This window comes from Gadus chalcogrammus, chromosome 14 (assembly GCF_026213295.1).
Source record: "Gadus chalcogrammus isolate NIFS_2021 chromosome 14, NIFS_Gcha_1.0, whole genome shotgun sequence".
Classification (NCBI taxonomy): domain Eukaryota; kingdom Metazoa; phylum Chordata; class Actinopteri; order Gadiformes; family Gadidae; genus Gadus; species Gadus chalcogrammus.
Genome location: NC_079425.1, coordinates 15,692,244 through 15,720,223, shown reverse-complemented (window position 1 = coordinate 15,720,223; position 27,980 = coordinate 15,692,244). Strand labels below are relative to the sequence as shown.

General features: G+C 41.1%; 3 protein-coding genes across 7 annotated transcripts; 2 read left to right on the top strand and 1 right to left on the bottom strand.

The window, feature by feature from the left end:
- Positions 1-22: 22 nt before the first annotated feature.
- On the bottom strand, positions 23-7,857 carry pex16 (peroxisomal biogenesis factor 16). 3 transcript variants are annotated; one of them, XM_056608378.1, is made up of 11 exons: positions 7,558-7,856; positions 7,377-7,412; positions 6,748-6,824; positions 6,359-6,492; positions 5,512-5,612; positions 5,101-5,181; positions 4,061-4,207; positions 3,782-3,854; positions 3,505-3,624; positions 472-536; positions 23-308 (listed from the first exon to the last, which is right to left on the bottom strand). In XM_056608378.1, exons 1-11 carry the CDS (start codon positions 7,682-7,684, stop codon positions 250-252), a joined length of 1,020 nt encoding a protein of 339 aa, XP_056464353.1. In that variant the 5' UTR covers positions 7,685-7,856; the 3' UTR covers positions 23-249. The 3 variants fall into 3 exon arrangements, with proteins under 3 accessions (XP_056464353.1, XP_056464354.1, XP_056464355.1); XM_056608379.1 differs by lacking the exon at positions 5,101-5,181 and having other exon boundaries at positions 7,558-7,857; XM_056608380.1 differs by lacking the exon at positions 7,558-7,856 and having other exon boundaries at positions 6,359-6,527.
- Positions 7,782-22,592, top strand: cars1 (cysteinyl-tRNA synthetase 1). Of its 2 annotated transcripts, XM_056608370.1 has the most exons (23): positions 7,855-7,943; positions 8,870-9,100; positions 10,245-10,336; positions 10,518-10,606; positions 10,755-10,851; positions 11,147-11,245; positions 12,269-12,406; positions 12,514-12,654; positions 12,856-12,944; positions 13,051-13,172; positions 13,421-13,533; positions 13,722-13,850; positions 13,954-14,083; positions 14,493-14,596; positions 14,720-14,817; positions 16,516-16,705; positions 17,267-17,335; positions 18,509-18,590; positions 18,697-18,777; positions 19,373-19,440; positions 20,548-20,607; positions 20,989-21,072; positions 21,307-22,592. In XM_056608370.1, exons 1-23 carry the CDS (start codon positions 7,922-7,924, stop codon positions 21,433-21,435), a joined length of 2,457 nt encoding a protein of 818 aa, XP_056464345.1. In that variant the 5' UTR covers positions 7,855-7,921; the 3' UTR covers positions 21,436-22,592. The 2 variants fall into 2 exon arrangements, with proteins under 2 accessions (XP_056464346.1, XP_056464345.1); XM_056608371.1 differs by lacking the exon at positions 8,870-9,100 and having other exon boundaries at positions 7,782-7,943; positions 21,307-22,590.
- A 2,911-nt stretch (positions 22,593-25,503) lies between these two features.
- LOC130403864 (G2/mitotic-specific cyclin-B2-like) lies at positions 25,504-27,726 on the top strand. 2 transcript variants are annotated; one of them, XM_056608377.1, is made up of 8 exons: positions 25,504-25,658; positions 25,854-25,967; positions 26,069-26,341; positions 26,427-26,585; positions 26,662-26,898; positions 26,993-27,133; positions 27,210-27,320; positions 27,451-27,726. In XM_056608377.1, exons 1-8 carry the CDS (start codon positions 25,632-25,634, stop codon positions 27,559-27,561), a joined length of 1,173 nt encoding a protein of 390 aa, XP_056464352.1. In that variant the 5' UTR covers positions 25,504-25,631; the 3' UTR covers positions 27,562-27,726. The 2 variants fall into 2 exon arrangements, with proteins under 2 accessions (XP_056464352.1, XP_056464351.1); XM_056608376.1 differs by having other exon boundaries at positions 26,066-26,341.
- Positions 27,727-27,980: the final 254 nt, after the last annotated feature.

Below are 27,980 nucleotides of genomic sequence, written 5' to 3'. Positions count from 1 at the left end.
GGAACAAAAAAGATAATGTCAGTTTGTATCTAAACCACCCTTTTAAAATAAGGGATGGACCCTTGCTAATTGAAGCAATTAACAAGCGATCAGTGACTATCATACACCTTGGGCAATGTAAAAGGTGATAATTTCCCATGAATTACATATTCATCCTCAATGATTAAAAAAAACTCAGAAAAGGCCACTGTGTCTAAAGCTGCAGTATTCCTCCTCTCGAGTTCAAGTGGTAGAGTGCAACAATGGGACTTAGCCCCAGTTGTAGAAGTAGATCTTCTGCCAGGTGGGTAGGTACTCCATTATCGGGCCTAGTCACACGGTAAGCAAGAAAGCAAGGTTATGAGATTATGTCACCAGTTGAAACATCAATGGGTTCCCTTGTAACCATGTAACACAATTACAGTGTTCCAATGTAGGTCTAGCATTAATATACTTGGGATTAACAAGGTTTTAAAATGTGCATATACTTACGTGCTACAAGTCCTACGCCGGGCACATGATCAGCCAAAAATCGTAGCAGGAAAATTATCTTGGCCCTAGGAAATAAACATTACATTTAGTGTAAAATAGTAAACTGAAGATAAAATGAAATGTATATTTTAGACATGTTTTTTAGTACATTCAAACAATGGCCAATTCCAGGTTAGCAGGTCACATTGTTTTTTTTTCTACATTTTGTTTCCAGGGCCGGCGCTCAGCATAGGCGATCTAGGTGACCGCCCCTAGGGCGACAAATGTGTTGGGGGCGCCCTCTGGTGGCGCCCTTAATTAGTCAATTAAAATATACGACGCGAAGGGAGGGGGCGCGGGAGCAATCGCCAGGGCGGCCCGAAACCGTCACCGTAGGCCCCCCCCCGCGCTCGGAAAACCTGTCCAGGGCGCAAGTTGATTTCGAGTCGCCTAGGGCGCCGAAACGGCCAGCGCTGGCTCTGCGCCCACCCCTAGCAATGTTGTAAATACATCAAAGACCAATATATCCCAAGCTTTGGGCAGGAAGCAACGATTGCAAATGGGAGTCATGGTTGCAATCTAGCTTTACTGTAATGTGCTCTGTGCACCAACTTTAGCCAAATCAGACTGGGTCAAGCACAGGATGACGAAGAGTTCACCCTGTCCACTGCCACTTCCCACCTGTCCCCTATCAGCTCCACACCCAGTTCCTCCTCCCAACTGGACTTTGATTTGGAGACGATCAGCGTTCAAAGACATGGTGTTTTGATAAATACCGGCTATGAACTGTCTCTGGGTAGGGGATATCTCAAAAAGGTTCTCCCATAAAGATTCCTGAGGGCCTAGGAAAGGGATCAAACTTTGCACATACAAAGTTTCGAACTTGAAAATAACAGAACAAATTGGAGCATGGGAAACCTTATTTCAGAAGAACGAATCAAAGCTAGAAAAATTATCACCATAATATAGGTCTGAAACAGTTGATACCCAATCAGCCCCGGAGGGTAAATTTTGAATCCAAAATGGAGGGAGTAAATAGGTGATTATTGCTAACAGTGATATATTGTTTCTCTTTCTTGTGAGAAGTCGCTTTGGATAAAAGCGTCTGCTAAATGCCATAAATGTAATAGCCCCAAGACAGGCCCCAGAGACAGAGAGAGAGATGAATATACCAGGGCAGGCAGGGAGGATGAGTGTCATGATTGTGCTTCGAGGCTACACCAATTATTGAGGGATTTATGAGGGAGTATGAAACCTCCAAAGTTTCGCCGTCTTTGTAGAGCAGCTTTACTGATTCTAGGAACCTTACCCACCTAAATAAATGTAGAGATTGCTTGCTCCACTGCGCAGAAATAAGACGTAGGCAGAGATAACGTGAGGCATTGAAAAACATACAGAAACGTCGGCAGAATGTTCATCTTAACGCATTGCACCTTTCCTGAGAGTGAAAGGGGTAGTTTGTCCAAACGCTGAAAGTCAGATTTCATGTTTGTCATTAGTGGAGCAAAAACGGCTTCCTAAAGAGAGGGTGATCTTGATACCTAGATATTTAAAGCCTGAACCAGAGAGACGAAATGTATAGAAAATTGTTTTTGAGCCAAGGTATAGTGTCGCAGGGTCCCCAGAGACACTTTTATGAACATTTTGTTTTGAACCTGAATATTATCCAAAGTCCCTCAGGATACATTCAATTGGGGGAACATAATACATTGGATTAATAATATGAAGTAAGAGATCTGCATAAAGAGAGACCCTATGCTCGACACCGTAGGGTATGATGAAAATAGGGTGAGGACTTGAGCGCTAATATGGATAGTGGCTCAAGCGCTATAGCGAAGAGCATTGGAGCCAGGACCACCTTGTGGCGCTGTACAGAGTTTGTGCTGACACAGGCCAGGGGGGAGAGTATATCAGGCACATCCACGCGATAAATGAGTCACTAATTCCAAAGTTCTGTGACACTTAATAAGTACTCCCACTCTACAAGATGAGAGTCGGGAGGAATAGGGGAGCCACAAGTGTGAATTATATCTAAGAGTCTTCGGATATTGGAAAATGAATGCAGACATTTGACAAAGCCAGTCTGATCTTCAGAGATAATGTTAGGAAGAATGCCTGCAAGGCGTCTGGCCATCACCTTAGCAATAACCTTACTTTCGGTGATTAGGAAAGAGATGGGCCGATACAACCCACACTGTGGGGTTTTTGACCTTTTTAAGTAAGAGTGTAATGGCTGCCTGGGTGAGTGTATGGGGCAGAGATCCATTCTCCAATGACTTGTTAAACATATCTAGTAGCATCAAGTTTGCCACACAACTTCTTGTAAAACTCTTTGCCATAGCCCTCCAGAACCTGGCACCTTGCCACTCTGCATAGACTAAAAAGCCTCTATGACCTCATCTGTTTGCAAAGGCCACTCGAGTTCACTGGCCAGACGTGAGTCAATACTCTAAGCCATTAGGAAGGTTTTCCATAATGCTTCTATCAGAGGGAGGTTCAGATATGGATGTGTAATCGGGCGGCATGTGGCTCAGAAGGTAGAGCGGGTTGGCTGGTAACCGGAAGGTTGCTAGTTCGATCCCCGGCCTCCTCCGAGTGTCAAGGTGTCTCTGAGCAAGATACCTAACTCTAATTGCTCCCGACAAGCTGGCTGTCGCCTTGCATGGTTGACACCGCCGTTGGTGTGTGAATGTTTGCATGAATGGTTGATTGTTAGGCAATATTGTAAAGCACTGACTGGTTAGAAAAGCGCTATATAAATGCAGTCCACTTACCATTTACTTGTAAACTTAAAAACCCTGTTTAGATATTGGGGTCTGCAACAAAGTTGTTTGACACATCCCTAATCTCAAGTATCAATCCCTTAATCCCTTTTTGCACAGCAAAGTGTGCAAAAAGGTTTGAATGTTTGGGAGCCACGTTTCCTCACGTCTACTCTCTCTTCATTCTAAACCAGAAGTCGGTCTATTTACGACATATTTCACAAAAACTAGCCACCCTACACATTCAAATGCATTCAGATTATCATGTTTAAAAGCAGGCAGACGTTCTTACTCTGAGTATCTATCATAGAAGGGTGAGCGAAGAAGGTAGTACAGCAACAGGAACGTTCTCTTCCTCGTCTCGGCCCTTTCCCATCGATTCTGAAACTTGGTTTCACTGAGTAAACTAAAGCTAAAGAAAATAAAACACAGATAAGAGATATCTTATTGGCCATTTCAATAAAAATGATTATATATTATTTATTCAAACATCAATCGTAAAAAAAAAATACAATTAATGTTACACAACACACAAAGTGCATTCATTGGTCCAAACATTTATTTCATACCTTGAAACTTCTAGGAGTCCAGAAATGAGCCAGGGCTTCCAGGACCGTTTACCACACAGTCCAAGACAGAGTACTGCAGTAAAGCTTTAAGGACAAAAGAAAATATAGTAGGCACACAATGACGACACAGAGCACTAGATACATAACTGGACAAAAAAAACAAAGATACAGTGGCTTCCAGAATTAATCGTTGATTATCCTTGGAAGGAGATAATCTTATAACAATGATATAACATTATTGTGCTACCAAGTATACTTTGCAGTCACGGAGAAGGATACAGTGTATGAGAGGCCGGCTGATGTACATGGACTCAGCGATGGTCTCTTGGAGGCCGAGGTCGGTTGGCCTGCTGTTGAGCTCCTCCCTGAGATTCCTCCTCTTGTCCTGAGAGGGCGCACCCCACAGCCTAGTGTGTAGAGATGGGCCTGGCCAATACAGAGACAAACGCATCACATACCGTTGTGTAGTAGTCCCATAAAAATATCAAAGGAGCCATATCCACCAAAATGAGTTCTTCTCGTATTGATCAGGAACACATGATGTAGCAACCCTGCATATTGAACCCAGTGAATAAAAAATGTATATCAAATTATAATAATATTGTAGATATTAAAAAATAAAATGAAGCAGTTGTACATCAGTCCCAAATCTTTTGTCAAAAGCTACCACAGTACTCTTCTTCTGTTAGGAGGAAGACAGTGAGCCTTTGCTTGGTAACCAAAGGTTACCGACAATCTCAACGACAACAGGTTGGAAACTCCCTTTAAGGGGCCCCATTGTCATTGCCATGACAACATGGTAGGGCAGGGGTGCTCAATGCGTCAATCGACCGGTCGATCACAAAAGGGAGTGCGGTTGGATCGCGTTTTGTTTTTTTTCTTTTAATACTTACATTTTAACCAATATTAATTATACTATTATAAATACAATATATTTAAAAAATAATCTATTATTAGTATCATCCCTATGGCATTTAGCGATGATTGAAGAAAATAACCTGCCAGACTTTGACAAAGTATATGTGTGAGTGTGTGAGTATATGTGTGAAAGTCCCCTAAGAGTACCTGATTTCGTACATTCTCAGCATCAATTGAACCCCTCATCATGGCAGTCATGCATTACCAGTTGAGCCAATATTTGTAAACGCTCCTTTATTTAAATCAACAGAGTCCCGGTGTGTTGCATCAATGCTTAATTAGCAAGTAACCATCTCAGCCATGAAGAGGTCATGCATGCAATAGCATATCTTAACCTAGAGAGAGAGTCATCTGATGCAAATCCAATGGAGTCAGGGTTCAGTTATAGAAGGTTCTCTTACCGCCCCCTAGTGGCCGTACAACCCTTCCTGATCGCTGGCCTACAAAGCAGCCCGTGTCCTGCTGCTCCTTCGGCTGCTCGTCTACGAAACGGTTATCCACCATCATCAAACCGACACACAAGTTATGTTCAATAAAAGGTGCTGTAGGTAAGATTCAACAGCTATAAAATGAGTGTAATTTGTTTGAAATACCACAGAAAATACACCAATACATCAGGTATTAGTGGGTTTAAGGCCGCTCATAGTTAATTTTCTTCGTCGCTCTTTTTGAAACTCCTGAATCTTACCCACAGCACCTTCATCATTAGCAAATAAATGTGTGTTGTAAGAGTATGAAGCTGAACAGATTGCTAAATTATGCTTTTTTTTATTCCTTTAGCCGTAACAAACAACCATGACTGAGGTTCTCACCTGCATCGCCAAACTCTGCATCTCTGTCCAGTGGGATGATGGGAGGTGAAGTCTGAATGCCAGACTTGTACCATAGAAGAAGCAGGATACGGAATATTGTCCTGAAAAGAAAAATAGATATGATGCCTAACCCTAACTCTATATAATGACAATAATTATACTGTAACATTAAGTTCATTAAGACCCACAATCAACCTGGAACTTGTGTTAAAGAACAGACCAATTCTGAGAGGTCTGAATCCAATATCTCAGCTCTACCACTAAAATAGTAGGGTGGTCTTACAACAGCCACAGGCCAACTGTCACGCATTAATTGACCTACAACAATTCAATATGACTGCTAGAAATGAAAAGTTTCTAATTGAAATCCATCTTTTCATGAAAATCCACTGTGGTTTTGACTGCTCCTGCTGTTTGGCAAGGAAATCACAGGCATATTAAATATCATTGCATAGCCCCAATTCAACATAGGCCATTGAGTATTTTCCTCCCTTATCAAATATCACTGTAGTCCCACTTCAATCAATATAGGCCATGCAGTCTATTCCTTTCTTATTTAATACCAAGCCTTGATCGCAGGATGCTTTTATTTAACCATTTTATTAATGGCCACATAGCTACTATAATGTAAGAACATTGCAATTTCAATTCTTAGTTGTGTTCAGGAGGAAGGTGTAGGGCTAGAGATAAATGGCTGGTTTGCCATCAACTGGTCTCAGGACATTCCTGGACTAACATGCTGGGTTTGGCCATTTGCAAACAATACTATGTGCCCCTATCAAAAGCCCTGTTCTCCTCCAGAAATATTTCTTTAAGTAAGTTTATAAATAAAAGGAAGAGTAAGTACTTTGCAATCTGAATGACACCGATCACAAACCAGCGGCCTGCTTCTCCCCATAACTTTGCAGCTCCCATCTCCAGGAAAACCTCCACATACTCTAGGACTGACAGCCACGTGAGCAGTCTCTGTTGGGAGAGGGACTGAGACGCACAAACACAACTGCCAGGGTAAGTATCTGTAAATACAGTGTTAATGAGTCAAATCAGTGAAGTCCTCATGGGAATTGAAGCTCAAACTTTTTTCTTTGGGTAATGAAATTTTGTAACCAAATGTTTACACACTCTTAGTCCAATATGTTTCCAGAACTGCTATATAAAAATAATTACAGAATTTTAGCATTAATTTAGTTTCAATATCAATATGGTTTTTAATTCCGGAATCCCATTCACACTTACCACAGGGAGATTGCATCTTAACCCCTTGCGCAGTATGCCGTCATTAAACAAGACTAGAAGGTTGGAGGCTGAATACACTGAAATGGTGATATTGAAACAAGATATTAGACAAAGCCATACAGAACTCCTTATTTACCATACAATAAAGCATACAGGAACTTGTCGCATGCAATAAACATTTGCAAACCATAGGACCATTTTCAAACCTCATTCCCAAAAAAGTTGTAACCATATGTAAAATGCCAATAAAAACAGAAAGAAGACATTTGAAGATGATGTAATATAAATCATAAAATAACAATTACTTAATTTCAAGAGTTTATCCTTGTACAAATAAGACTACAGTACTTCTGAATTGTATGGCTGCCATTTTGCATACATTTACATTTGACACGCTGTCCCAACTTTTTGGAATTATGTTTGTATAACTAACGGGCGAAACTGTGCAAACAACCAAAACAAACCAGGTTTTTGTTGTTTGCCGTTGTGTTCGTCAACAGAGAGACGCTGCTTATAGGCTATGTCTAATCTTTCAAGACCTAACTAGAATAAAGAATACAACAGCAAATAAATAAATATAGGATAAATGGTCCGATATTCAAGTGAGAATGTTAGGTAGTACTACTTACCTAGTTCAGATAGTTCGTGGGAATCTGCAAATCGCCCTGTAATATATCAATAATTTATGATTAAAAATATATAGATTAAGAGCATGCATAGAAATGGTTCTTATTAAATGATTAAATAATGTCTACTCCTACAAGAACTGCGAAAGGGCGAACTTATGGGTAAACTTGCTGCTAAACTCACCTGCTATAAGGTAAGAGAGTGTCCGAACCGTGCTCTCCAGTTGGGCAGTAGCTGCAGGGTTTTTGGTTACGTATTCAGTATACCGTTCATAAATGCGTGTCAGTTTGTCGATGTAAGCTTGAGACATATTCGTTGACCGTAAAAAAATATCTAAGGACTTTGTAAAAGTTTTCCAAATTAGGCAGCGTTGTAGGCACAAGACGCCATAGATGCCAAGGAGCTGTAGGCAGGTAGTCGATTTCCAATGGTCAATGGTGCGCAGGCCAAATATGTCCCATGGATGTTTTGAAACCGAAAGGTTCCTAGTTGCATACGGCTCCTCTTCCGGACACGTTGTTGTTGCATCATCCAACCACACTGGAAAATGTCGAGCTCGGGTGATCAAGGTATTTCATTTTTCCCTTGCTGACCCATTTACACGCGTATATACTTTTGGGTTTTGTTGAGAATATCTAATGTTTTAGCTGCAATGATCTATTGCAGATAGATAAGCCAAAACGCCTGCAGAAACCTCCAAGCGTCCAACCGGTTATAGCGACATAATGCATAATGCTTGACTGTGCTTAGCTGATGGTGATAACATTATTCTTAACCTGGGAAAGCCACTGTGTTATTTTACCGATACTCAAATTCCGTTTTATCAGAACAACATCCCAGTGAGAAAAAAAATGAACCGCGAGGTCTCACTGCTGGTACCTAAGCCATAACCGTAAGCTGTCATTGTTCAGGGAGCATTCTCAGACTTTAGCGAAGACAAAAAAGAGTATTTAAGAAATGTATTCTGATTTTGCTTTAATGAAACTTTCCCGGAAGATGCCTAGTAATCTGTTGTTTCAGTTTCACATATGAGAATATAACGCCCGCATGACTATTCTGGGCAAAAGGTTACATTGGTTTCACTATTACTGTTGTATTTGTAACGATGAAACACAGGCTTTTGCTATCACTAAGAACCAACAACATTACACTCGTTGATGACATTTTGATGCTGATATTTTCATAACGTCCTTTTGTTTATTTTGGGAAGCGTAGAACATATCAGTTTGAACCGCTGTAAACAATTTACGCCAAACGTAGGCGTACATTGTGATATCTAGGTTACTGTTTAAATGGCTGTCAGGTGATGTTTGAAAATACCTGCCCCCAGCGGTTTTATTCTCTTCAGCAACTGGTGGAAATTAAATGTCAGTTATAAACCATGTCCGAGAGGCCTGCATTCTGTGTTCCATACCAGTAGTAAAACGTGGATCAGAAAAGTGTAGCCTGTATTCTCGATAATTACTTGCGGACGTGTGCCCTCTTGTTTCTGCAGCCTTTGAATATGGCTTCTTGGTACAAATAAATGAAGAGGCTGAGTTGGCATGTGCCTTGAATGAGTACCTGGCCTCACGCAGCTACCTGGCTGGGTTCAGCCCCTCTCAGGCAGACCAGGAGGCCTTTGAGCTCCTCAACAGGGCCCCCGCACCCCAACATGTCCACGCTCTGCGCTGGTACAGACACATAGCTGCGCTGCAGCAGGATCTCAGCCCTCAGAGCAGCAGCAGTGAGTAGATCGCACAAGCCCCTCAACAAGAGTAGTGGAAGGCTCGTTGGAGCTGTCCCCACTCCCCAGGCAGGGTACATGAAACCAGCCTTTCAGACTTAAGGTGGGAGCAGTTCTTGGCTGCTTCACAATACCTGCATTGGTCCCCATCCCAGAGTGCTTTTAATTTCTAAAACAATCAATGTTTTTGCCTGCGCACACCTTGTGAAACCCTGATATGTATCATTGGCATGAATTATTTTGTTAGTGGGAGATCAGAGAAAGCCTAACCCTCTAAAAATGCATAAGTTGCATGGAAATGGATGGACAACGTTGTGCTTAATGTCTTAAGCCTGAAGTGCATTTGTATGTCATTATTTTGGTAGAAAGAAAAACATTATTCGCCTAATTTCCTTTAGTTATATTTACCTTTTGAAGTCATCCAAGCCACTAGACTTAGGGTTGGGTTGAGATTTGTTATGGCCAATGAAAGTTGGTGCTATGTAGTGGTTACTGCTCACTTCCTGGAATTGTACTGCTTTTGACGCAAAGACATAGCTGCAGAAACTGAATACTAAAGTGAACCGCCGTTATCTAAGGCTTAAGATGATTCATTGCTATTAGTCGAGTTGTACTTCTTCATTACATTTTTATGAAACAAATGGAGAAAAGGTTCCTAATATGGAACAGCCTGTGAAAGAAGCTCAATTGATTAGTTTCTAATTGAAGCATAAACTCTGAAAATGAATAAAAGTGGGGTGAATTTTAACCCTATGACTAACCACAGGCTAGTCATAGGGTTTGTTCGAAGTAATAATAATAATAATAATAATACATTTAATTTAGAGGCGCCTTTCAAAACACCCAAGGTCACCTTACAGAGCATATAGTCATCAATTCAGTCCTTTGTTGTATGCTAAAATTCAAAGTGTTTGAATGGTTAACCGATCGTGGCACTGGCCCTACTTTCATAGGTGTGGTTAAGATGTTTAGTTAAGATGTTCGGTATAGGGGGGTTAGTCAGAGATTCTTTGCCATCGTTTATTGTATCCTCTCAGAGAAGCATCGGACATTGCGTTTAGAAAAGTAACAGTCATCTGTCTCAATTCCTTGTATTGTTTCTCAAAGTCATTTTAAACCCATCTTTATCCAAACGTTACTTCAGTGAAAGGGAAGCGAACACAGCCACCCTGGGCGGCCCCCGCTGGAACAGAGGTGGCCCAGCTGCGGCTCTACAACAGTCTGACCAGAACCAAGGTAGCCAGGCGCTCTTTCTCTCATGCATTGGATCTTTGCTGAGCAACTTTTTCTTTTTCACTTTTAGCTTTTAAAAAGGCAACCATTTATCAAACAGAATCCCAGAATAATTCCAAGATCATATCTGTGGATTCAAACCAAAGCAGCCCACCGAACCATGTGTTATCGCTTCATGTTGTAGGAGACGTTTGTTCCCCAGAATGGGAACAGAGTGCTGTGGTACAGCTGTGGACCCACCGTGTATGATGCATCTCACATGGGACATGCAAGGTAAATAATCAGCTGTGGACCTAAAAGGAGCAGGTGTTATCATGTGAACAACTTCGATGGTTGTGCAATTAATATTTAATGTCGTCATGCCTTAATTAATGCATCTGTATTTCAACATTGCAGAATTTTACTGTGCTTGATTCTGCAGATCGTACATATCTTTTGATATACTGCGAAGGATACTCAAAGACTATTTCAAATATGACGTTCTCTACTGCATGAATATCACAGACATAGATGACAAAGTAAGTGGGTATATATCACTTGTTCAACTTTTAAATGCTAAATGTTCTTGGTAGATGACGTGCTCTTCGACCTGAATTATGTATTAGTCGTTATTCACCTACACATTGTCTCGTAAATGGTGCTAGTTAACTGACAGGTTTCGTATAGCTCTGTGGAGAATATAACACCACATCAATGCTGTTTTTATCATGGCAAAATTGAAAGACGGTTGCTCAGGTGGTTAGATAATTAAGGATTCCCATAAGCAGTTTGATTTGTGTCTCTAGGTTGGATGTTTGTGCTTCTGTCTTCCAGATAATCAAGAGGGCAAGACAGAACTACCTTCTGGAGCAGTACAAGAAGAAGAAACCTGAAGCATCTCAAATAATACAGGATGTTCTGAGTGCCAGAGGGGTGAGGCCTAACACACGACAAGCTCCTCAACGGGAAAACATATTATCTTGCCATTTTGACTGACCAACACAACTCATCGTTCTGTCACCAAACAATGCATCCTTTACTTATGGCGAATTTCCACCGGCGGGTGCGCTTTGGCCCAGCACGCCTTTGCCAAGTAATGAAGGTGCGGTTTGGCTCAGCTCAGTTAGGGCTCCCGTTTCCACCGCCGACAGTACCCTTATGGTAGAGCGGGATTTAAGCCGGATGGCGATAGCAGCGGCAGCTACGTAAGCATCGTGACCTCATAGCAGCCCGACACAGTGTAGCCTGCTAATAAATCCAATGAAAAAGAAGAACGTGACACAATGAACAAAGATCAACAATGTAGGAAATCCAAGTAGGACAGCAAACTTTTGCGCAACATTTTCTTCGATAAACGAAGCTTTCGCCGTTGTCCAGAAATACCACGCTGGTACTTATTATCCCCCTGTCGCACGGAAGTGATAATTCTTTCGACCAATCAACGGAAAGCGTCTGTAGCTCGAACTTGTTGGCACCCTTTCAGACGTCTCAGTGCCCCAACGGAGGAGTACTGCGAGATGAGTACGGCTCATCACAGCTCAGTCCGGACCCCGCCCACTTTTGGCAGTGGAAACGCGAACAGTGCCGCACCTTTGCATACCGAACCGACCCGCAACCGTCGGTGGAAACGTGCCATTAATAACCGTAGTTGGTTTGACTCTGCTGCAGATAGCTAAGATCCATCATATGGCCTGCATATGTTATATTGTGTAAACATGACCGAAATTGTTGTTTTGAATTACTATACAATTGATGTCAAACATCACTTATTGTAGACTGAGAAGCAAATAGCAAATCTTCTTTATTGGATTAATTGGACACAACTAAATGAAAATGTGTGTGTGTGTGTGTGTGTGTGTGTGTGTGTGTGTGTGTGTGTGTGTGTGTGTGTGTGTGTGTGTGTGTGTGTGTGTGTGTGTGTGTGTGTGTGTGTGTGTGTGTGTGTGTGTGAGACAGCCTTTCCAACAGAAGCTTGCGGAGACGACAGACCCAGACAAGAGGCAGATGCTTGAGAGGCTGGATGCTGCAGTGGCCGCTGTCCTGGGCCCCCTGCAGGCCGCCGTGCACAGCAAGGAACACCCCATTCATGCCGAGGTGTGGGAGTGTGTGTTAAATTGTCATTTTTTTCTAGTGTTTGCTGTTCTATTTGTAATTATAACTGTAATCGGTCGCTTTTTTATTTGTATATTTTTTTAACTAAGGTGCTACTGGAGAGTGCTAAGGACCTGCTGGCTGACTGGCTGGATGACCAGTTTGGAAGTCAGGTCACAGAGAACTCCATCTTCTCAACTCTGCCCAAGTACTGGGAGGGGGAGTACCACGCTGACATGGCTGCACTGAATGTAGGTGGACGTCAAACACGTTTTGTAATGCTATATCATACAGGCACCTTATTTGAAGTTAAAGTAATGAAAATACATACATGTATGGATGTATTATATAACAGATTGATTATGTGTGTAAAAACACATCAAGCCTTTATCTAGTCATTACCAACTATGTTGGATGATTGAAATTATTTTGTTTTGTTTTTTCATAATCAGGTGCTTCCTCCTGACGTGCTTACCAGGGTCAGTGAATATGTGCCGGAGATTGTGGACTTTGTTAAGAAAATTGTTTCTAATGGCTATGGGTAAGAGAGTAACCATACATCAAGATGCCTATGTAGATCTTGGAATGAATTTGCATCTCTCTAATAACACCCCCACCCCCCCTTTCTCTCTTGTTCTCTTGTTCAGGTATGAGTCGAACGGTTCTGTTTACTTTGACACTAGTAAATTTGATTCTAGTAAACAACACTCCTATGGCAAACTAGTGCCTGAAGCAGTTGGTGACCAGAAAGCATTGCAAGAAGGAGAAGGTAAAAATTGCATTGTTATTATCACTATGTATTGGTGTGTTCAAGATGCATTATACACCACCCGCAAGACTTTTTAAGTGGGAATCTCGCAACTTTCCTGTTCCTGTTTAATTTATAAATTGATTTACTAAAGCTCTTTGAGGACCACTCTCTCAACCACTCATGACTGTTTATGATGATGAATGTTTTGACAGACCTTGCCATGCATTGCCGTTGTTTGCTAACGTTGCCCTTTGTCTGACTGTTAGGAGACCTGAGCATCTCTGCTGAAAGGCTGAGTGAGAAACACTCCCCGAATGACTTTGCCCTGTGGAAAGCCTCAAAGCCTGGGGAGCCTTCATGGGACTCTCCCTGGGGGAAGGTGGGTCTCAAACAGGAACTACAGAACTTTTTATTTGAATTTAAAAATAAATTGTACAAAATATGAAGATAGGTTGTACAGTATTCTAATAGACCAGCTAATTATCTTTCTAGAGGAAAGTCTTTAAAAGCTGCTTGTTATAATAAGTTGATTGTAGATGTTAACTCTTCGTGTTTTCTACTTGACAGGGGAGGCCTGGTTGGCATATTGAATGTTCTGCCATGGCGGGCTCCATCTTGGGAGAATCAATGGATATCCATGGAGGGGGTTTTGATCTCCGCTTTCCCCATCATGACAATGAACTGGCTCAGTCTGAGGTAGAGAAATCCTTTCTTTTGCATACTGTAAAACTAGCCTAAGGATGCAGTTGTTCAAGTGAAAATTAAGTTATATTTACTGGCGTGTATTGTTCCCCCATAGGCTTTCTTTGAGAATGATAATTGGGTCCGCTACTTCCTGCATACTGGCCACCTGACAATTGCAGGCTGCAAGATGTCTAAGTCTCTTAAGAATTTCATCACAATAAAGGATGCCTTGGCAAATAATTCAGGTGACTCGAATTAAGATTGAAATATCAGTTTGTAATCCTCCATTGAAATCCCCTCATTCCACAAACACAGCTTCCATCTAAAGTAGAACTTGAGAACATTCTTATGCATCTGTATTAATTCGGATGAGTGAAAGTCCTGTATTGTGGAGGTATCCTTGTTCCGTATATGTCAAAGTAATATCCTTAAAATGTAAATGGATACCGCCCAATCAGAAGCCTCGCTTCTAATCCCATGTAACTGAAAGTACTATCGCTCCATCCGAAGTCTCGCCTTCTTTCCAGTAACGGATGTTTGGTGCTCCCTGTTCCAGGCATTCCGAGATGAGAACCCTTGGAAATTTTTATTAATTCAAGTTTTAAGTTTGATGTCTTCTGACATTACAATTGCTGTCTTGGTCTCTCCCTGCAGCTCGTCAACTCCGCCTGGCGTTCCTCATGCATTCCTGGAAGGACACGCTGGACTATTCGGCCAACACCATGGAGTCTGCCGTCCAGTACGAGAAGTTCATGAATGTAGGTGGATCACAGCCGGTGAATCACTGCTGATTGACGTTTTGCCCTTTTCCTTTTTATTGAACCAGTCTTTGAATCCAATGTGTGAACTGGTCACTAATTGGCTTCCCTGACCCCCTATAGGAGTTCTTCCTCAATGTGAAAGACATTCTGCGCTGTCCCACTGACATCACCGGTCAGTTTGAGAAGTGGGAAGCAGCCGAGATGGACCTGAACAAATGGTACGTAGAGCTGCACTGTCTGTGGGCTGTCTCTGGTTTAAAGAGCAACTGAGCTCAAGTTTTATTTTATTTTTTAAACGTGGGCATTTGTCTGACATGATCGTCAAAATAGTGATCTGCCATTTATCACTGTTAATTAAATAAGTCGCCAATTTACAGAAAAAATGAATAAAATCCCATATGAACGTTCCACTTTGCTGCGAACGCAGGTGGCATTCTTTTTGTGACGTCAGACTACCTTCTCCGTGGCAGTCTGACATCACGACCAAGGGGCTCTGGCGCCTCGGTTTGTGTGGACGTGTGGAGCTCTGGGCGGCAGTTGACTTCTGTGTCTGCGAGAAAGTTGGGCTTATCGGGCACTTGTTGTCTAATGCAACAAGTGCGGCAGGTGTGGCAGGTGAAGCTCCGTCTGAGCAGCAATGTATTTAATATCCACGTCCGAGGGTAAGGCTTCCCGGACATAGATAGTATAACGCTACGGTGTGTGAAGGATTTCATATGCAATATCGCTTACTATAACATTCATAACAGTTACACAATGATGGTACAAAAGAAGTATAAAAGTTGGCATTGGTTGTAACCATGGGAACACGCCCCACTCTTTCCAAAAACCCTCAGCCTCTCTCAGCCTAAAACAATTTTTGGGGAAATCAAGGAGTCTAAAAAAGCAACACACACACACGAACACACGAACACGAACAAAAAAAGAACATGACAAACATTAATATGATGGCCAAGAACAAACAATTACATGACAGCCCAGGCTAAACCTAATTAGTATATGCTACACGTGAACCTCCTAAGATGTCGCAATTTGATTGGTTCGCTATCTCGGGGTATTGGTCATATCCCATGATTAATATCTCAAACTCAGGATAGTGTATTGCGAGCGTGACGGTCGTCTCGTCACACTAATAAAAATAAATAAACCGCTAACAAAAAAGAAAAAATATCATTAGTTGTTTTTATTATCTTGTTTATTTGTGTTCACGTGTAGTATATACGAAAACAATTATTCAACTCAGGCTCCGTGAATAGTGGGGAATAGCCCCCGAGGCCGAAGGTCGAGGGGGCTGTTCACTTATTTAAATAATTGTTTATTTTTATAATTGTTTGCATATTTTAATAATTGTTAAATATGATGGCCGAGGTCAAACATTAATATAGTGGCCCAGGACAAACATTATATGACGACCCAGAAAAAAAAGTTAATATGATTGCCCAGGAATATGGAACTTTTATTGGACTTTATTATTTAACTTTTCTGTGGGTTACAACTCAATCCTTTGATATGCATGTCGCCATCTACAGGTGTATGCTATGAATGCATCTATATTTTAAATACCTTTTTATGTAACAGATCAGCTACAGTACATATTGGACAAAACTCAACAAGGTCTACAAATGCTTTAACACTATTTCGCATGAGGAATTTGGCTCAGAAAGAAGTTTGGGTATATTTTTTACTAAACACAACTTAAAAATGTGTATTTGTCGATCGGGACTCAGTATTCCGGATATCCTTTTGCCAAGCACAACTAGCAAATATTTGGGATCAGTGTGCACGCATTCTGAATCCTCTTCTGTGGGCAACAAATATATAAATCCAATCAAAACATTGACGCATGCACACACACCTACACATACACCAACAGTAATGTATGTATGACAATGTATATACTGTATGTTGCTTTATAGTTTCTATGAGAGGAAGTCGGCCGTTCACGAGGCACTCTGTGATAACGTGGACACGCGCGCTGCAATGGAGGAGATGAGGGCCCTGGTCAGTCAGAGCAACACCTACATCGCCAGCAGGAAGAGTGCCAAGCTCCAGCCCAACCTTATGCTGTTGGACAGCATCGCCGCCTACCTGACAGCCATGTTGAAGGTGAGGATGTCTTGAAGGTGCTGTAGGTCATTTTGAAGAGCTATACGTTGAGTATAATCTGCTAGAAATACAATAGCCATCCATCAGCTGAGTAAAAATTCCATTAGAGAATATCTGATAGAGTGGAATGCCTTAGTGCCTCTGAGCTGATTTATATTTCAGGCTGCCTCTATCTAATTCTAGCATGTTTCTGGCCAATCAGAGTGTTTCTTCCCTGATTTGGTCTAATCATCATTCACATTCTCTCACAAGGTGTTTTTTATTTTTATAACGCAGCGAGTGAGGGAGAAAAGAGGGATGGTGTTTTCGGGGGACGGGGGGTTGTTTATTTTCCAAATAATACTCTCTTCTGCTTTTTCTGCTTTAAACTGACCTACAGCACATTAAATACAAAGTAAAAGTTAAATGTTACAACAAAGGCAGATGAAGACTGCTCAGTTACAACTCCTATGTTGAGGAAGCTGTTCATGTCCACTGAATGGTGGGCTGCTCAAGTCCGTCTTGCAATAATGTCATAATTCTACACTATGAAGCACTCATCAGATCTCTGCTCTGCCCTAGACGTTTGGTGCCATTGAAGGAGCCCAGCCGATTGGTTTCCCAGTCGGGGGTACAGGCCAAGACATAGATGTAAGTATGACGGAATCCTTGACAGTTAGTGCTGTGTACAAAATCTCTGGTCTTTCTGTTTCTGATATTTTACTCAAGTTGGACAGTGCGCATGTGGCAAGCAGCCTGCAGCTCACACACACTCACAGCACGCAAGAACACACACATACACCGCACGCACGCACAGACACACACACACTCTCACGAAAACAGACAAGATTGATCCCGCATCCCGCAATGTCTTTCGATATTGATATACCCCCTCCCCCCTTCCGTCCCCCTTTCAAACATAGCACCGACCGGCATATCAACACACAAGTCACGTGATCTTAAAGACACAGCTGTGAACAAATACATTTGTTCACAGCTGCATGTGTACGGATTTTTTTTTATTATTATTATTACTGACAACAGTCAGCTGAACATTATAGGGTCCCATCCTTCCACTCCCGGTTTTCTCAGTTAAACACAGAAATCAACTAAAATTGTCCAAGTGTTAGTTATATTTTTCTTCGTTGTTTCTTCCATTTGTCTCTTATTAGTGCTCTAATCTTTCATCGATCGATGCTTCCGATTTTGTGGATGCAACAGAATATATGATGCATAATTTTAGCAACATTTAAGATGATCGCGATGAGTTCTGCCTCCATTTTGTCTATGGTCAAATCAAAACAAACGACAGTGACAGCGGCCACACGTATCCAGCCTCTTGCCAACTTAGACCCTACGTCATATCCGGCACATTGCAAGCCCACCCCCCTAAACCCCCTGTTGATTCTACTGATGTCTAAACGACATCGATGTCCGTATATAAAGCATCAAGTGTGAATCACCCTCAGGGTCGATTCTCCTGATATACAAATGCGGCAAAAATGTGTGAAAACGGCTTATAAGTAGAATATTATTATGCTTGCTTTATAACATAAGGAGGAAATTATTATCTTTGCTTCATTACATTATAGGTGAACCAAAAATTGTTATGCGTTATAACATTGTAGGCAAAATGTTATTATATTATGCGCTCTGAGATTGGTTACATTATCGACTGGGGTTTCCACATTATTGCTATGGATTTAATGACAACTAGAGGTTGGAATTATGGAAACTCTAGTTTCCATAATATTTCCAATATTTAAATACATGTATATATTACTGACTTCATAATTTACTGACTTCCTTTTTTGTATTTTTCAGCTGGAAACCACATTGATGCCATATCTGAAAGTGCTTTCAGACTTTAGAGAAAATGTACGGAGAATTGCAAGAGAGCAGAAGGGTATGTATTCAAATCTGCGTTAATTCCTTAGCCTGGTAGGTTTAGGTACATGCCTTCGCCCTTCGTCACGATTCTAGGATAATCAAGTCCTTCATGTGATTTCCAGTGACGGAGCTGCTACAGCTGTGTGACGTGGTCCGGGATGACACCTTGCCTGATCTGGGCGTTCGACTAGAGGATCATGAAGGTACCGGTGGAGGGGGAGTGGGTGGATGCACAGTACTGTGACTTTGAGCTGCAGCCATGAGGACAAAAATACCCAGGCCGCGCTCAAGGTTCCCTACTCATGTTGGACATCCATGCTGAATTATTATACTATTTATCATAAAATCACAGTCGAACTTGAATCGTTCAAGACTTGTGTCTTGTCGATTGAGTCCATTACAGTACATTATTCGTCTTTTTTTATTTAACCTTCATTTTACCAGTCACTTGGAATTACAAATATCTTTTCCAAGAGAGACCTGGCTTACAAGGGCAGCAGAACATGATCTTTTAAAAAAGATAAAGCTTAACATATCAGCATGGCAATAGAATGGTAGATATTAGTTCAAACATCTATAATTTCCAATAGTTTGTGCTTCCCTTTGTTTCAAAACGGAATTCAATGAACTAAGAGTGATTAGGTCCTGTAGCTGAAGCTCTTACTGCAGACACAGGGTGGAGAAAACCAAAAGGCCTCTTTCCCCGACTTAGTGAGAGCCATGAGCATGTTGCTTTGAGACCGTTATCCATATGTTTCCCTTTATATATTTTGACTGAACAATTAATGTTTGGTACAGGTCTCCCTACAGTGGTGAAGCTGGTGGACAAAGAGACCCTGCTGAAGGAACGAGAAGAGAAGAAAAGGGTATGGGCAGAGAGTTTTTTGGAAGTTGTAGTGTGGTTGTGTTGGCTTCGTCATCTTTCTGGGCCCGGTTTCCCGAAACCTTCTTAAAGTCTTCTTAACGCTACGTCATTCGTAACTGCTACTTAAAGTTCTACCTTAACATCTCGCATGTTTCTGGAAACGTTCATTGCTACAAATCTCTTTCGTATGTCGTTCATTTGTAAGGTTGGTCTGAAGCGCTCATAGAACCTTTTTAGCTCTACCGTAGTGATGGTTCAGCTCATGACGCTTGTCTCTGCCACTGTACAGTAACCTTTAGAAATCCCCTTTGTGCATGGAACTGCAACATTGGCAGTGTTGTGTTTCAGCAATATACAGTACAGTACATATACGGTACAGCAGGCGATGTCAGCTCGACTCGCTTCCAATAAAAAAATATATATTGTATTTATTTTACAACAAAACTGTCTTTTAAAATTAAGGCAATTATAATGGGAAACCTTTTGTAAAGAGAAACCAGACACCTTTTGTAAACAGATAATCAATAGCCTAATTTGAACGGTATCGACAGATGTAATTAAGGATTTGATTGCCTCAATCTCCTCCGCTGCTATATACTTTTTTAAATCAGTGTAGGCTATGCTATGTTCGCCCATGGTAAAACAAATGTTAAGGCCTACTAGAAGAATTTCGAGCAATGTTTTATTCGCAAAGACTGCAATTTTTTTTAGAACGCTGTCATGCAGCATGTTCTTTCTGGACAGCGTTTACGCACGACGTAGTGAGTGTTTCCTAAGAAGACTCCTAAGAGGCCGCTCAGGAACCACGCCTATAGAGGTAAACAACGTTGATACGTCTAAACGTAGGTGCGCTAAGAGTGTACGTTATCGAGAAACCGGGCCCTGAACATTAGAGCATTTGGAAACAAATAAGTCAACATGCACGCTTTGTTGTGCCAAAAATACCCAGGCCTTTACGTTTGGCACAAGAAAATGCAAAAATAAAAGTGCACGTTTAGTATGCTCAATACCTCATGACCAAATCACAGCTTGTTGTTTTCCTAATGTAGCAAACTTGTATGATTTAAGTCGCAGGTCTATAATTTAATATTTGGGGTTTTTTTCGCAGATGGAAGAGGAGAAGAGAAAGAAGAAGGAAGAGGCTACTAGAAAGAAACAAGAACAGGAGGTCAGTTAATAAATACCAAAACATTCTCATAAACAGGAATTGGAGCAGATGAGGAAGACCACCAACGCAATCTTCTGTATCAATAACCGTTGCAGCATTGCTTTTTCTTGCATCCGGCCAGCGTCTTAACTAAGCCAAGCTAGTTCTACACTTGAGCTAAAAATGGGCTAAAACTTAGTTTGGTCCGCCATATTTTCTCTTGACCCCAATGAACATCCCAATGAATATCCAGCTTATACCAAGATTATACATCCTGGCTATCGAGCATAATAGCATCTTCCTCTGTTAGATATGACACATTTTAGGGACATAGAGAATACTTTCTGGTGATCTGCTATCATAATTTCTGAAATAATTGACTAATTACTGTGTCAATTTTAGATGGCCAAACTTGCAAAGATGAAGATTCCCGCGTGTGAGATGTTTCTCAAAGAAGCTGACAAATACTCAAAGTTTGATGAAACGGTAATTATATTAGCTACTAATGTGCTTTGGAATGAATCACAGCACTGTTCATTAACTAGTCAGTTCATCCCCTCGATTTGGTCTAATTCTGATTCTCTGACACACTACAAAATCATACTGAATCATATTGACTATTGAGTTTGTGGAATTCTATGACCTATACCAAAAACGATGTCTCTTTATTAATTATTTTTTGTCCTGGAGGCTGAAATTAAACAATTTGCTTTTATCCAGGGATTTCCCACTCATGACCTGGAAGGAAAGGAAATCAGTAAAGGACAGGCGAAGAAACTGCGTAAGCTCTACGAGGCGCAAGATAAACTACACCGTGATAACCTCCAGATGAACCAGAATGGCAGCTGAGTGTTGCACACAGAACTTATCTCTCCTAGGAAATAAATATTCAGGCCAGTGATGCTGGCTCGACACCTCTGCATCTCGTTTGTCAGAACAATAAAGGGAAACGGACACACAGAAGGAAAGCCTAACTAGATAATGTTAAAGGAAAGTTGATTTATCACTACCTTTTGTGTTTACAACATACACCACCATTAAATAGCAAATCATAATATGTTTCCTATTTTTTATTAAATTATAGTAAACTGGGGAAGGGATTGGAATAACCTGAAAGCATTGTCTATAAAGAAATGTGGCTGCTATCAGAAGGAGCTGCCAATGACCAAAATGATTCTGCCTTTGTGTTTAGCAAATGCTGTAAAAGCTTCTTTTTTTTATTTACTATCAACCTAAATATTTATTATTTTTAAAATGTTTATGCTGGTCATTGCTTAAGCTTTTTGAACGATAAACTGATATGCTGGTTCAAGTTCCCAATAAGCAAAGCCAATATATTAATTCTATATTGATGCCATTATATTTGCCGCAATAAGTTGCCATTTGATGGTATTTATTGGCATCAGAAATCTATTTGCTTTCAATGGATTTTGGCTAAATCGTGAGTAAGTCGAACACAAGGATCCAAACAGAGCCAGCTCTTTCTAACATCTAAACAAAAGGTTTTTCAAATAACATACATGATGCTTAGTATTGACTAGATTATTCAGCCGTCCAATGGGGTTGCATAATAATGTATTCATATTGTAACTTATTGTTTTTGCTGTGGTTATGTGGCAGTTATATGAAAGAATAGGTGGCCTGTAAGGAAGTAGCAGTCAGAAGTAGTTTCCATTGAATTTATGATGGCTGTCTATGCAACCTCTGGGAAGGTGGGAGTCATACACACAGAATTATTATGAAGAAAAAGGGTCATTGCGGTTTACATTCTATACCCTCCATATATATGATGTTTGAAGTGTTTAATAACGTTCTGAGAGGATCTTGTGAACTGCAGTTCTATATAGAAGTTTAGGATAGAAACATGTACCTTTTACGCAGGACATACCTGTTGACCTGTTGAAATTTAATAAAATTGCCATCCTATTGAATTAACGTAATTTTTACTTCATTTGAGAAGATGGAACTTGATGAGCCTTCAGATCTGGAACAATTTGCCATTAATTAATATTGCATCAATAATAGATGCATTCAAACTATTTGTTTTGTGTGCTATTCGTTATGCATTTTTGTATAAAAGTGCCAAATAGTTTATTATATTCATGTGTTGAAACAGTATTTACTACAATTAGGGCATTTAGCAGACACTTTTATCCAAAGTGACTTAATACACACATTGACACACCGACGGCAAAGTCAACCATGCAAGGCGACAGCCAGCTCGTCAGGAGCAGTTAGGGTTAAGTGTCTTACTCGGACACAACAAGGCAAACAGCACTCTGAAAGCTTACAAACGCTCCAAGTGTAGCTATTAACAGAAAGGTAATGCCACTAAATGTCACTTTGTTTTGCTTCTATTATTGATTTCACATTTTTCTAAAGGGGGAAAAGCTAATGCAGAGTTTACCATTCAGATGTACCGCCAAACAAGCCCTGAACCAGAAGATCATTCACAAGTTTGTGGTAGTAGTACCTACGTTTCATGCTCTATCGAGCCCCCTGCCATTCCTGAGGAGTTGGCCGACATCTCCATGAAAGAAGAGGAGCTCTGCCAAGCATTGTCGCACGATATCCTTAAAAACACCCACTACAAAGTGTGCGACCCAATTAATCTATTAAATCAATGAAAGAAAGAGGGCCCTCATGATCGACTGGCTGATCAAGGTTTATTCTAGGTTCAAGCTGCTCGAAAAGATTCTGTATCTCACAGTCGCAAATCTGGATCGTTTTCGACAGGTTGGTATAGTGGGGACTTTGTATTGTCACTGCTTTGGTGGCCTTTGGTCAACTAGATGCTTATCCCTTCCTCTGCACTTGCTGGTTCAGCCTGTGTCTCGCAGAATGCTCCAGCTTGCACGTGTGACAGCTATGTTGGTGGCTTCAAAGTATGAGAAGATGTACTGTCCAGAGGTAGCAGATTTGGCATACAAGACTGACCACACCTTCCCCAAGGCCCTGCTAATGGAGCAGTTGATTCTCAGGAGCCTCAACTTCAACCTTGGACGTCCTCTGCCTTTACCCTTCCTCAGGAGAGCCTCAAAGGCTGCAAATGTAAGCCTTTCACAAACCGCCCCCTCACGAGCTCTAGCTCTATAGAGCTCGTAAGTCCGCCCCTCCCGGGAGACCCCCAAGGGACCTCTGGGCTAGGGAAATTCGAATGGGTTTCAATGGAGAGAAAGTCCACAAACAAACAACAAATGTGTAATCCAGGGGATATAAAGACTGGGACCAGAAAATAATAACTTTCTCTCCATTGAAACCCATTCATATTTTATGATCTCAAAGGTCCCATGGGGGTATACCAGAAGGGGCGAACTTACGTATATTTAGTATACTTACCAGGTATACTTACAATTATACTTACCAGGCACCGTTATATTATGAAAATATGGTATATGCTACTGTAGAAGCCACAAGTTAAGTTTCTTTTATTTTTGGGCTTTTTCATAACCTTTTCATTATTATATTGTTTATATTGTTAATACCTGTTGGGTCATATATTGTGTGTGTGTGTGTGTGTGTGTGTGTGTGTGTGTGTGTGTGTGTGTGTGTGTGCGCGCGCGCGCGCGCGCGTATAGTGTTTCATATAGTGTTGTCATCGACATGGTACGATCCTAAATTCCTGACTGCAATCACCTCGTAATAACGTTACTCGTTTTTAATGCATGTGAATTCAGTCTCTTATTCGAGTTACGTATTCATATTTTATTTTCATCTTGTATTCTATATCAACATATTTCTCAACATGTAGAGCTCATTTCCTCTACAGCTCTTACAACGACTTTCGCGGGTGCAATAAACGTTTCCACGGTAACAGCGAGCTCCACCAATCAAAGACATCGTGTTACATAGGATTGTGGGTAGTGTAGTGGTTTCAAATGACATCGGGAATAAAAAGAGTTTTTCTAAAAACTAGATGTTTACGTCTTTAAGCTGTGTCTTCTACGGGAGCATATATCATCGTTTCACATAAGAACGGCGCCTGGTAAGCATACTTTGGATGGTAAGGACATTAGGGCTTTTAATCAAAACGTCAATGGAGAAAATGAATGGGATATTTACTTCCGGAACCACACAAGCCCTATGGCATTGGCTCAGAGCGCTGTCAGTGGCGACTTGATTTGCTGATTTACCATGGGCCTTCCCCCCTGACTGGTTATTGGTCCCCCCCTGTCCCAGCTCAATCGAAAACGGATCTAAAAGGGTGTTAAGCCCTTTTATTTAGACCTCATCCAAAAAGTTAGGTGGCCCATAGTTTTAATGAAAACGGTTGCTCGAAGGGGAGAAAGGACCACTCGTCAAATTGTCCTTTTACATATAACCCATTGATTTAGAACATGTAACCCGATCAAAACAACGCCCTGGATGTTCCCCTTTGCCTGACCGAGTAGCTTCCATAATGTACCATAACAACATGCAAGTCGTTCTTTCGGCTAAGCCCCCCTAATGTAAAATCTCAGAACTACTTAGCCACTAATTATATATCTCTTCGCTTTGGATTTCTATGTTTTAATAGCAAATGTTAGCAAAAACATAGAAAAAGAAACATGAATTCGACTCTTAATCATGTTTGTGTAATATTTGTAAATGTTGTATAGTGTGTGTCAAAAGGTTAAGATTAGTGTTTTAGCTTTACAGTAAAACATAATGTTGCATGGTTGTCGATCAATGATGTATGTCGATTGATCAAAAACAATTGGCAATTAACAAAGCCAAATCATATAAATTACATATTCTTAATTTCTTTTCATCTTTCCAACTTTGGTATGTAGGTACCATCCATAATTAAATCTACTTCAATTTGAGCATTATTTAACTAACCTTTGAACCCAATCTGTAATCATCTAGTAACCAATGAGAAGCTTGCATTTTTCTCAGCTGTAACCAATGAGTAGTGGACGAGCGGTATTTGAATGGTTGCAGGGTAAGCAGTGTTTATCAGCGTTTCCAACAGCTTATGGTGAATTTTTAAAACAGTTTGTTTGAAGTATTCCAGTAACGTTACCTTTCCTCGAGGTATTTTAATACGAATCTTGCACTCAGCCATGTCGTCGATCCAAGTTAGAGCTGGCGTAAGTAAAGAATATACTGCTTAGATATGCAACATTACATCAGCGATACTAACGTTAACTCATGACTGCTTGCTAAAGATGCTACCTGCTAGCATGTGACCGGTCTTGCTGTGTTGTCTTAACTCCGCTAGTTTTACTAATTTGTTATGCAGGGGTGAACTCTAATTGTGTTAAGTAAATACTTTTTATTTTCAGCTCACCACTGGCCCAGAGAACGCATTAAAAATGGGTAAATCAACTTTTGGTGGCCCAAGGAGAGCAGCTCTCGGAGAGCTTACAAACGCCCCCGGTGTAGTTCTAAACACAAAGGTAACGTATCTATCTATACATGCATCTGCATCCATACATCTATCTATACTAGACTGGCTTTGCCCAATGTGAGTAAAAATATAATAATGTCCCATCAGAAGACTCTACATGGCAAGGCTACCACAAAACCAACCCTGAACCAGAAGGCAAAACTAAAGCTGGCTGCAGTAACGTTGCTGCCTCCAGTTCAAGGTCAAGAAGCCTTCCCCATGTGTGAAGAATCAACTGACGTCTCCATGAAAGAACAGGAACTCTGCCAGGCTTTTTCTGACGTTCTCCTTACTGTAGAAGATATTGATGAACAGGATGGGGACATGCCACAGTTGTGTGCTGAATATGTGAAGGACATATATTCCTATCTCATGGCTCTTGAGGTAAATTACACTTCCAGATGGATGTATTGCCATGTTTTTTCATCGGTTGGCTCTGTATTTATTCAAACTGGTTTCTCTTCTATAGCAAAAACAAAGTGTGCGACCGAGGTACTTGCAAGGCTATGAAATCAATGAAAGAATGAGGGCCCTCCTGATCGACTGGCTGATCCAGGTTCACTCTAGGTTCCAGCTACTGCAAGAGACTCTGTATCTCACAGTTGCCATTCTGGATCGTTTTCTACAGGTGGGTATAGTGGAAGTGTCACTGCTTTGGTTGTCCTTGGTTAACTTGATTCTTATACTTTCGTCTGCACTTGCAGGTTCAGCCTGTGTCTCGCAGGAAGCTCCAGCTTGCAGGTGTGACAGCCATGTTGGTGGCTTCAAAGTATGAGGAGATGTACTGTCCAGAGGTAGCAGACTTTGCATACATCACTGACAACGCTTTCACCAAGCCCCAGATACTGCAAATGGAGCAGCTTATTCTCAGGTGCCTCAATTTTGACCTTGGACGCCCTCTGCCTTTACACTTCCTCAGGAGAGCCTCAAAGGCTGCAAATGTAAGTTGGGGTTTGAAGCTGGGCATGTTTGCATATCTGGTAGACCAAATGGTGTGTAATTTACCTAATACGGCTGACGCTTTACTATTTTCAGTCCAATGTGGAAAAGCATACCCTTGCCAAGTACCTTATGGAGCTGACGCTGGTGGATTATGACATGGTGCACTACCGGCCCTCTGAGATCGCTGCTGCATCCCTGTGCTTCTCGCAACTCCTGCTGGAGGATCTTCCATGGGTGAGCTCAATGTTGCGTTATAGTTTAAAGTACTCCAGTCGTCTCATTCTAGAGTACTAAATCGTCTCTCCTACAGTCGCCCACACAGCACCACTATGCTACCTACGACGAGAGCCACCTGAAGCCAATTATGCAGCACATGGCCAAGAATGTAGTGACCGTCAATGAGGGCAAAACCAAGTTTCAGGTTTGTTGATATTCAGGCAGTTGGGTGAAACTGCAAGAAGTGTCCTATTTTTAATAATTAATTGATATAGTGCTTAGCAATGGCTCCTATCCACTAATGGTGTCTTAATTGTTTTCACTCATCATCTCAGGCTGTCAAGAACAAGTACTCCAGCAGCAAACTAATGAAGATCAGCCTGATTCCTCAGCTCAAGTCAGATGTTGTTACAAGCATGGCAGCACCCCTGATTAACAATCACTGACATATTTTTATTTTATTTTTTTATGTACATATTATTTGCCTTTATTTTTAGAATTATTTGGGAGAAACTGAATTGGCTTTTTAATGACTATTTGTAAAATTGGGTTCTTCTCACTTGCTGTTGATTTTTACTTGTTCATTTTGGAAATAAAACCATATTGCTGAAGTTTGACGTGGGCTCATTTTATAAATAATAAAGGGTGATGTTCTGGGGCCTCATTACAGAGGCAGTCCCTAACCTGTTGGCCATCTCCCATCTTAAGTAAGGTAATCCTAACTATTCTGTCAATCAGACTTTTCGATCGGAAATCGTCAGGTTGTCTGTTTCTTCACTGATATGCATGAGATTGAACGAGTTACTTTTAACGTTAACAGACTTAAAGGGTTAGGGTTAGGCTTTGTTAACGGCAAGCTAGTACT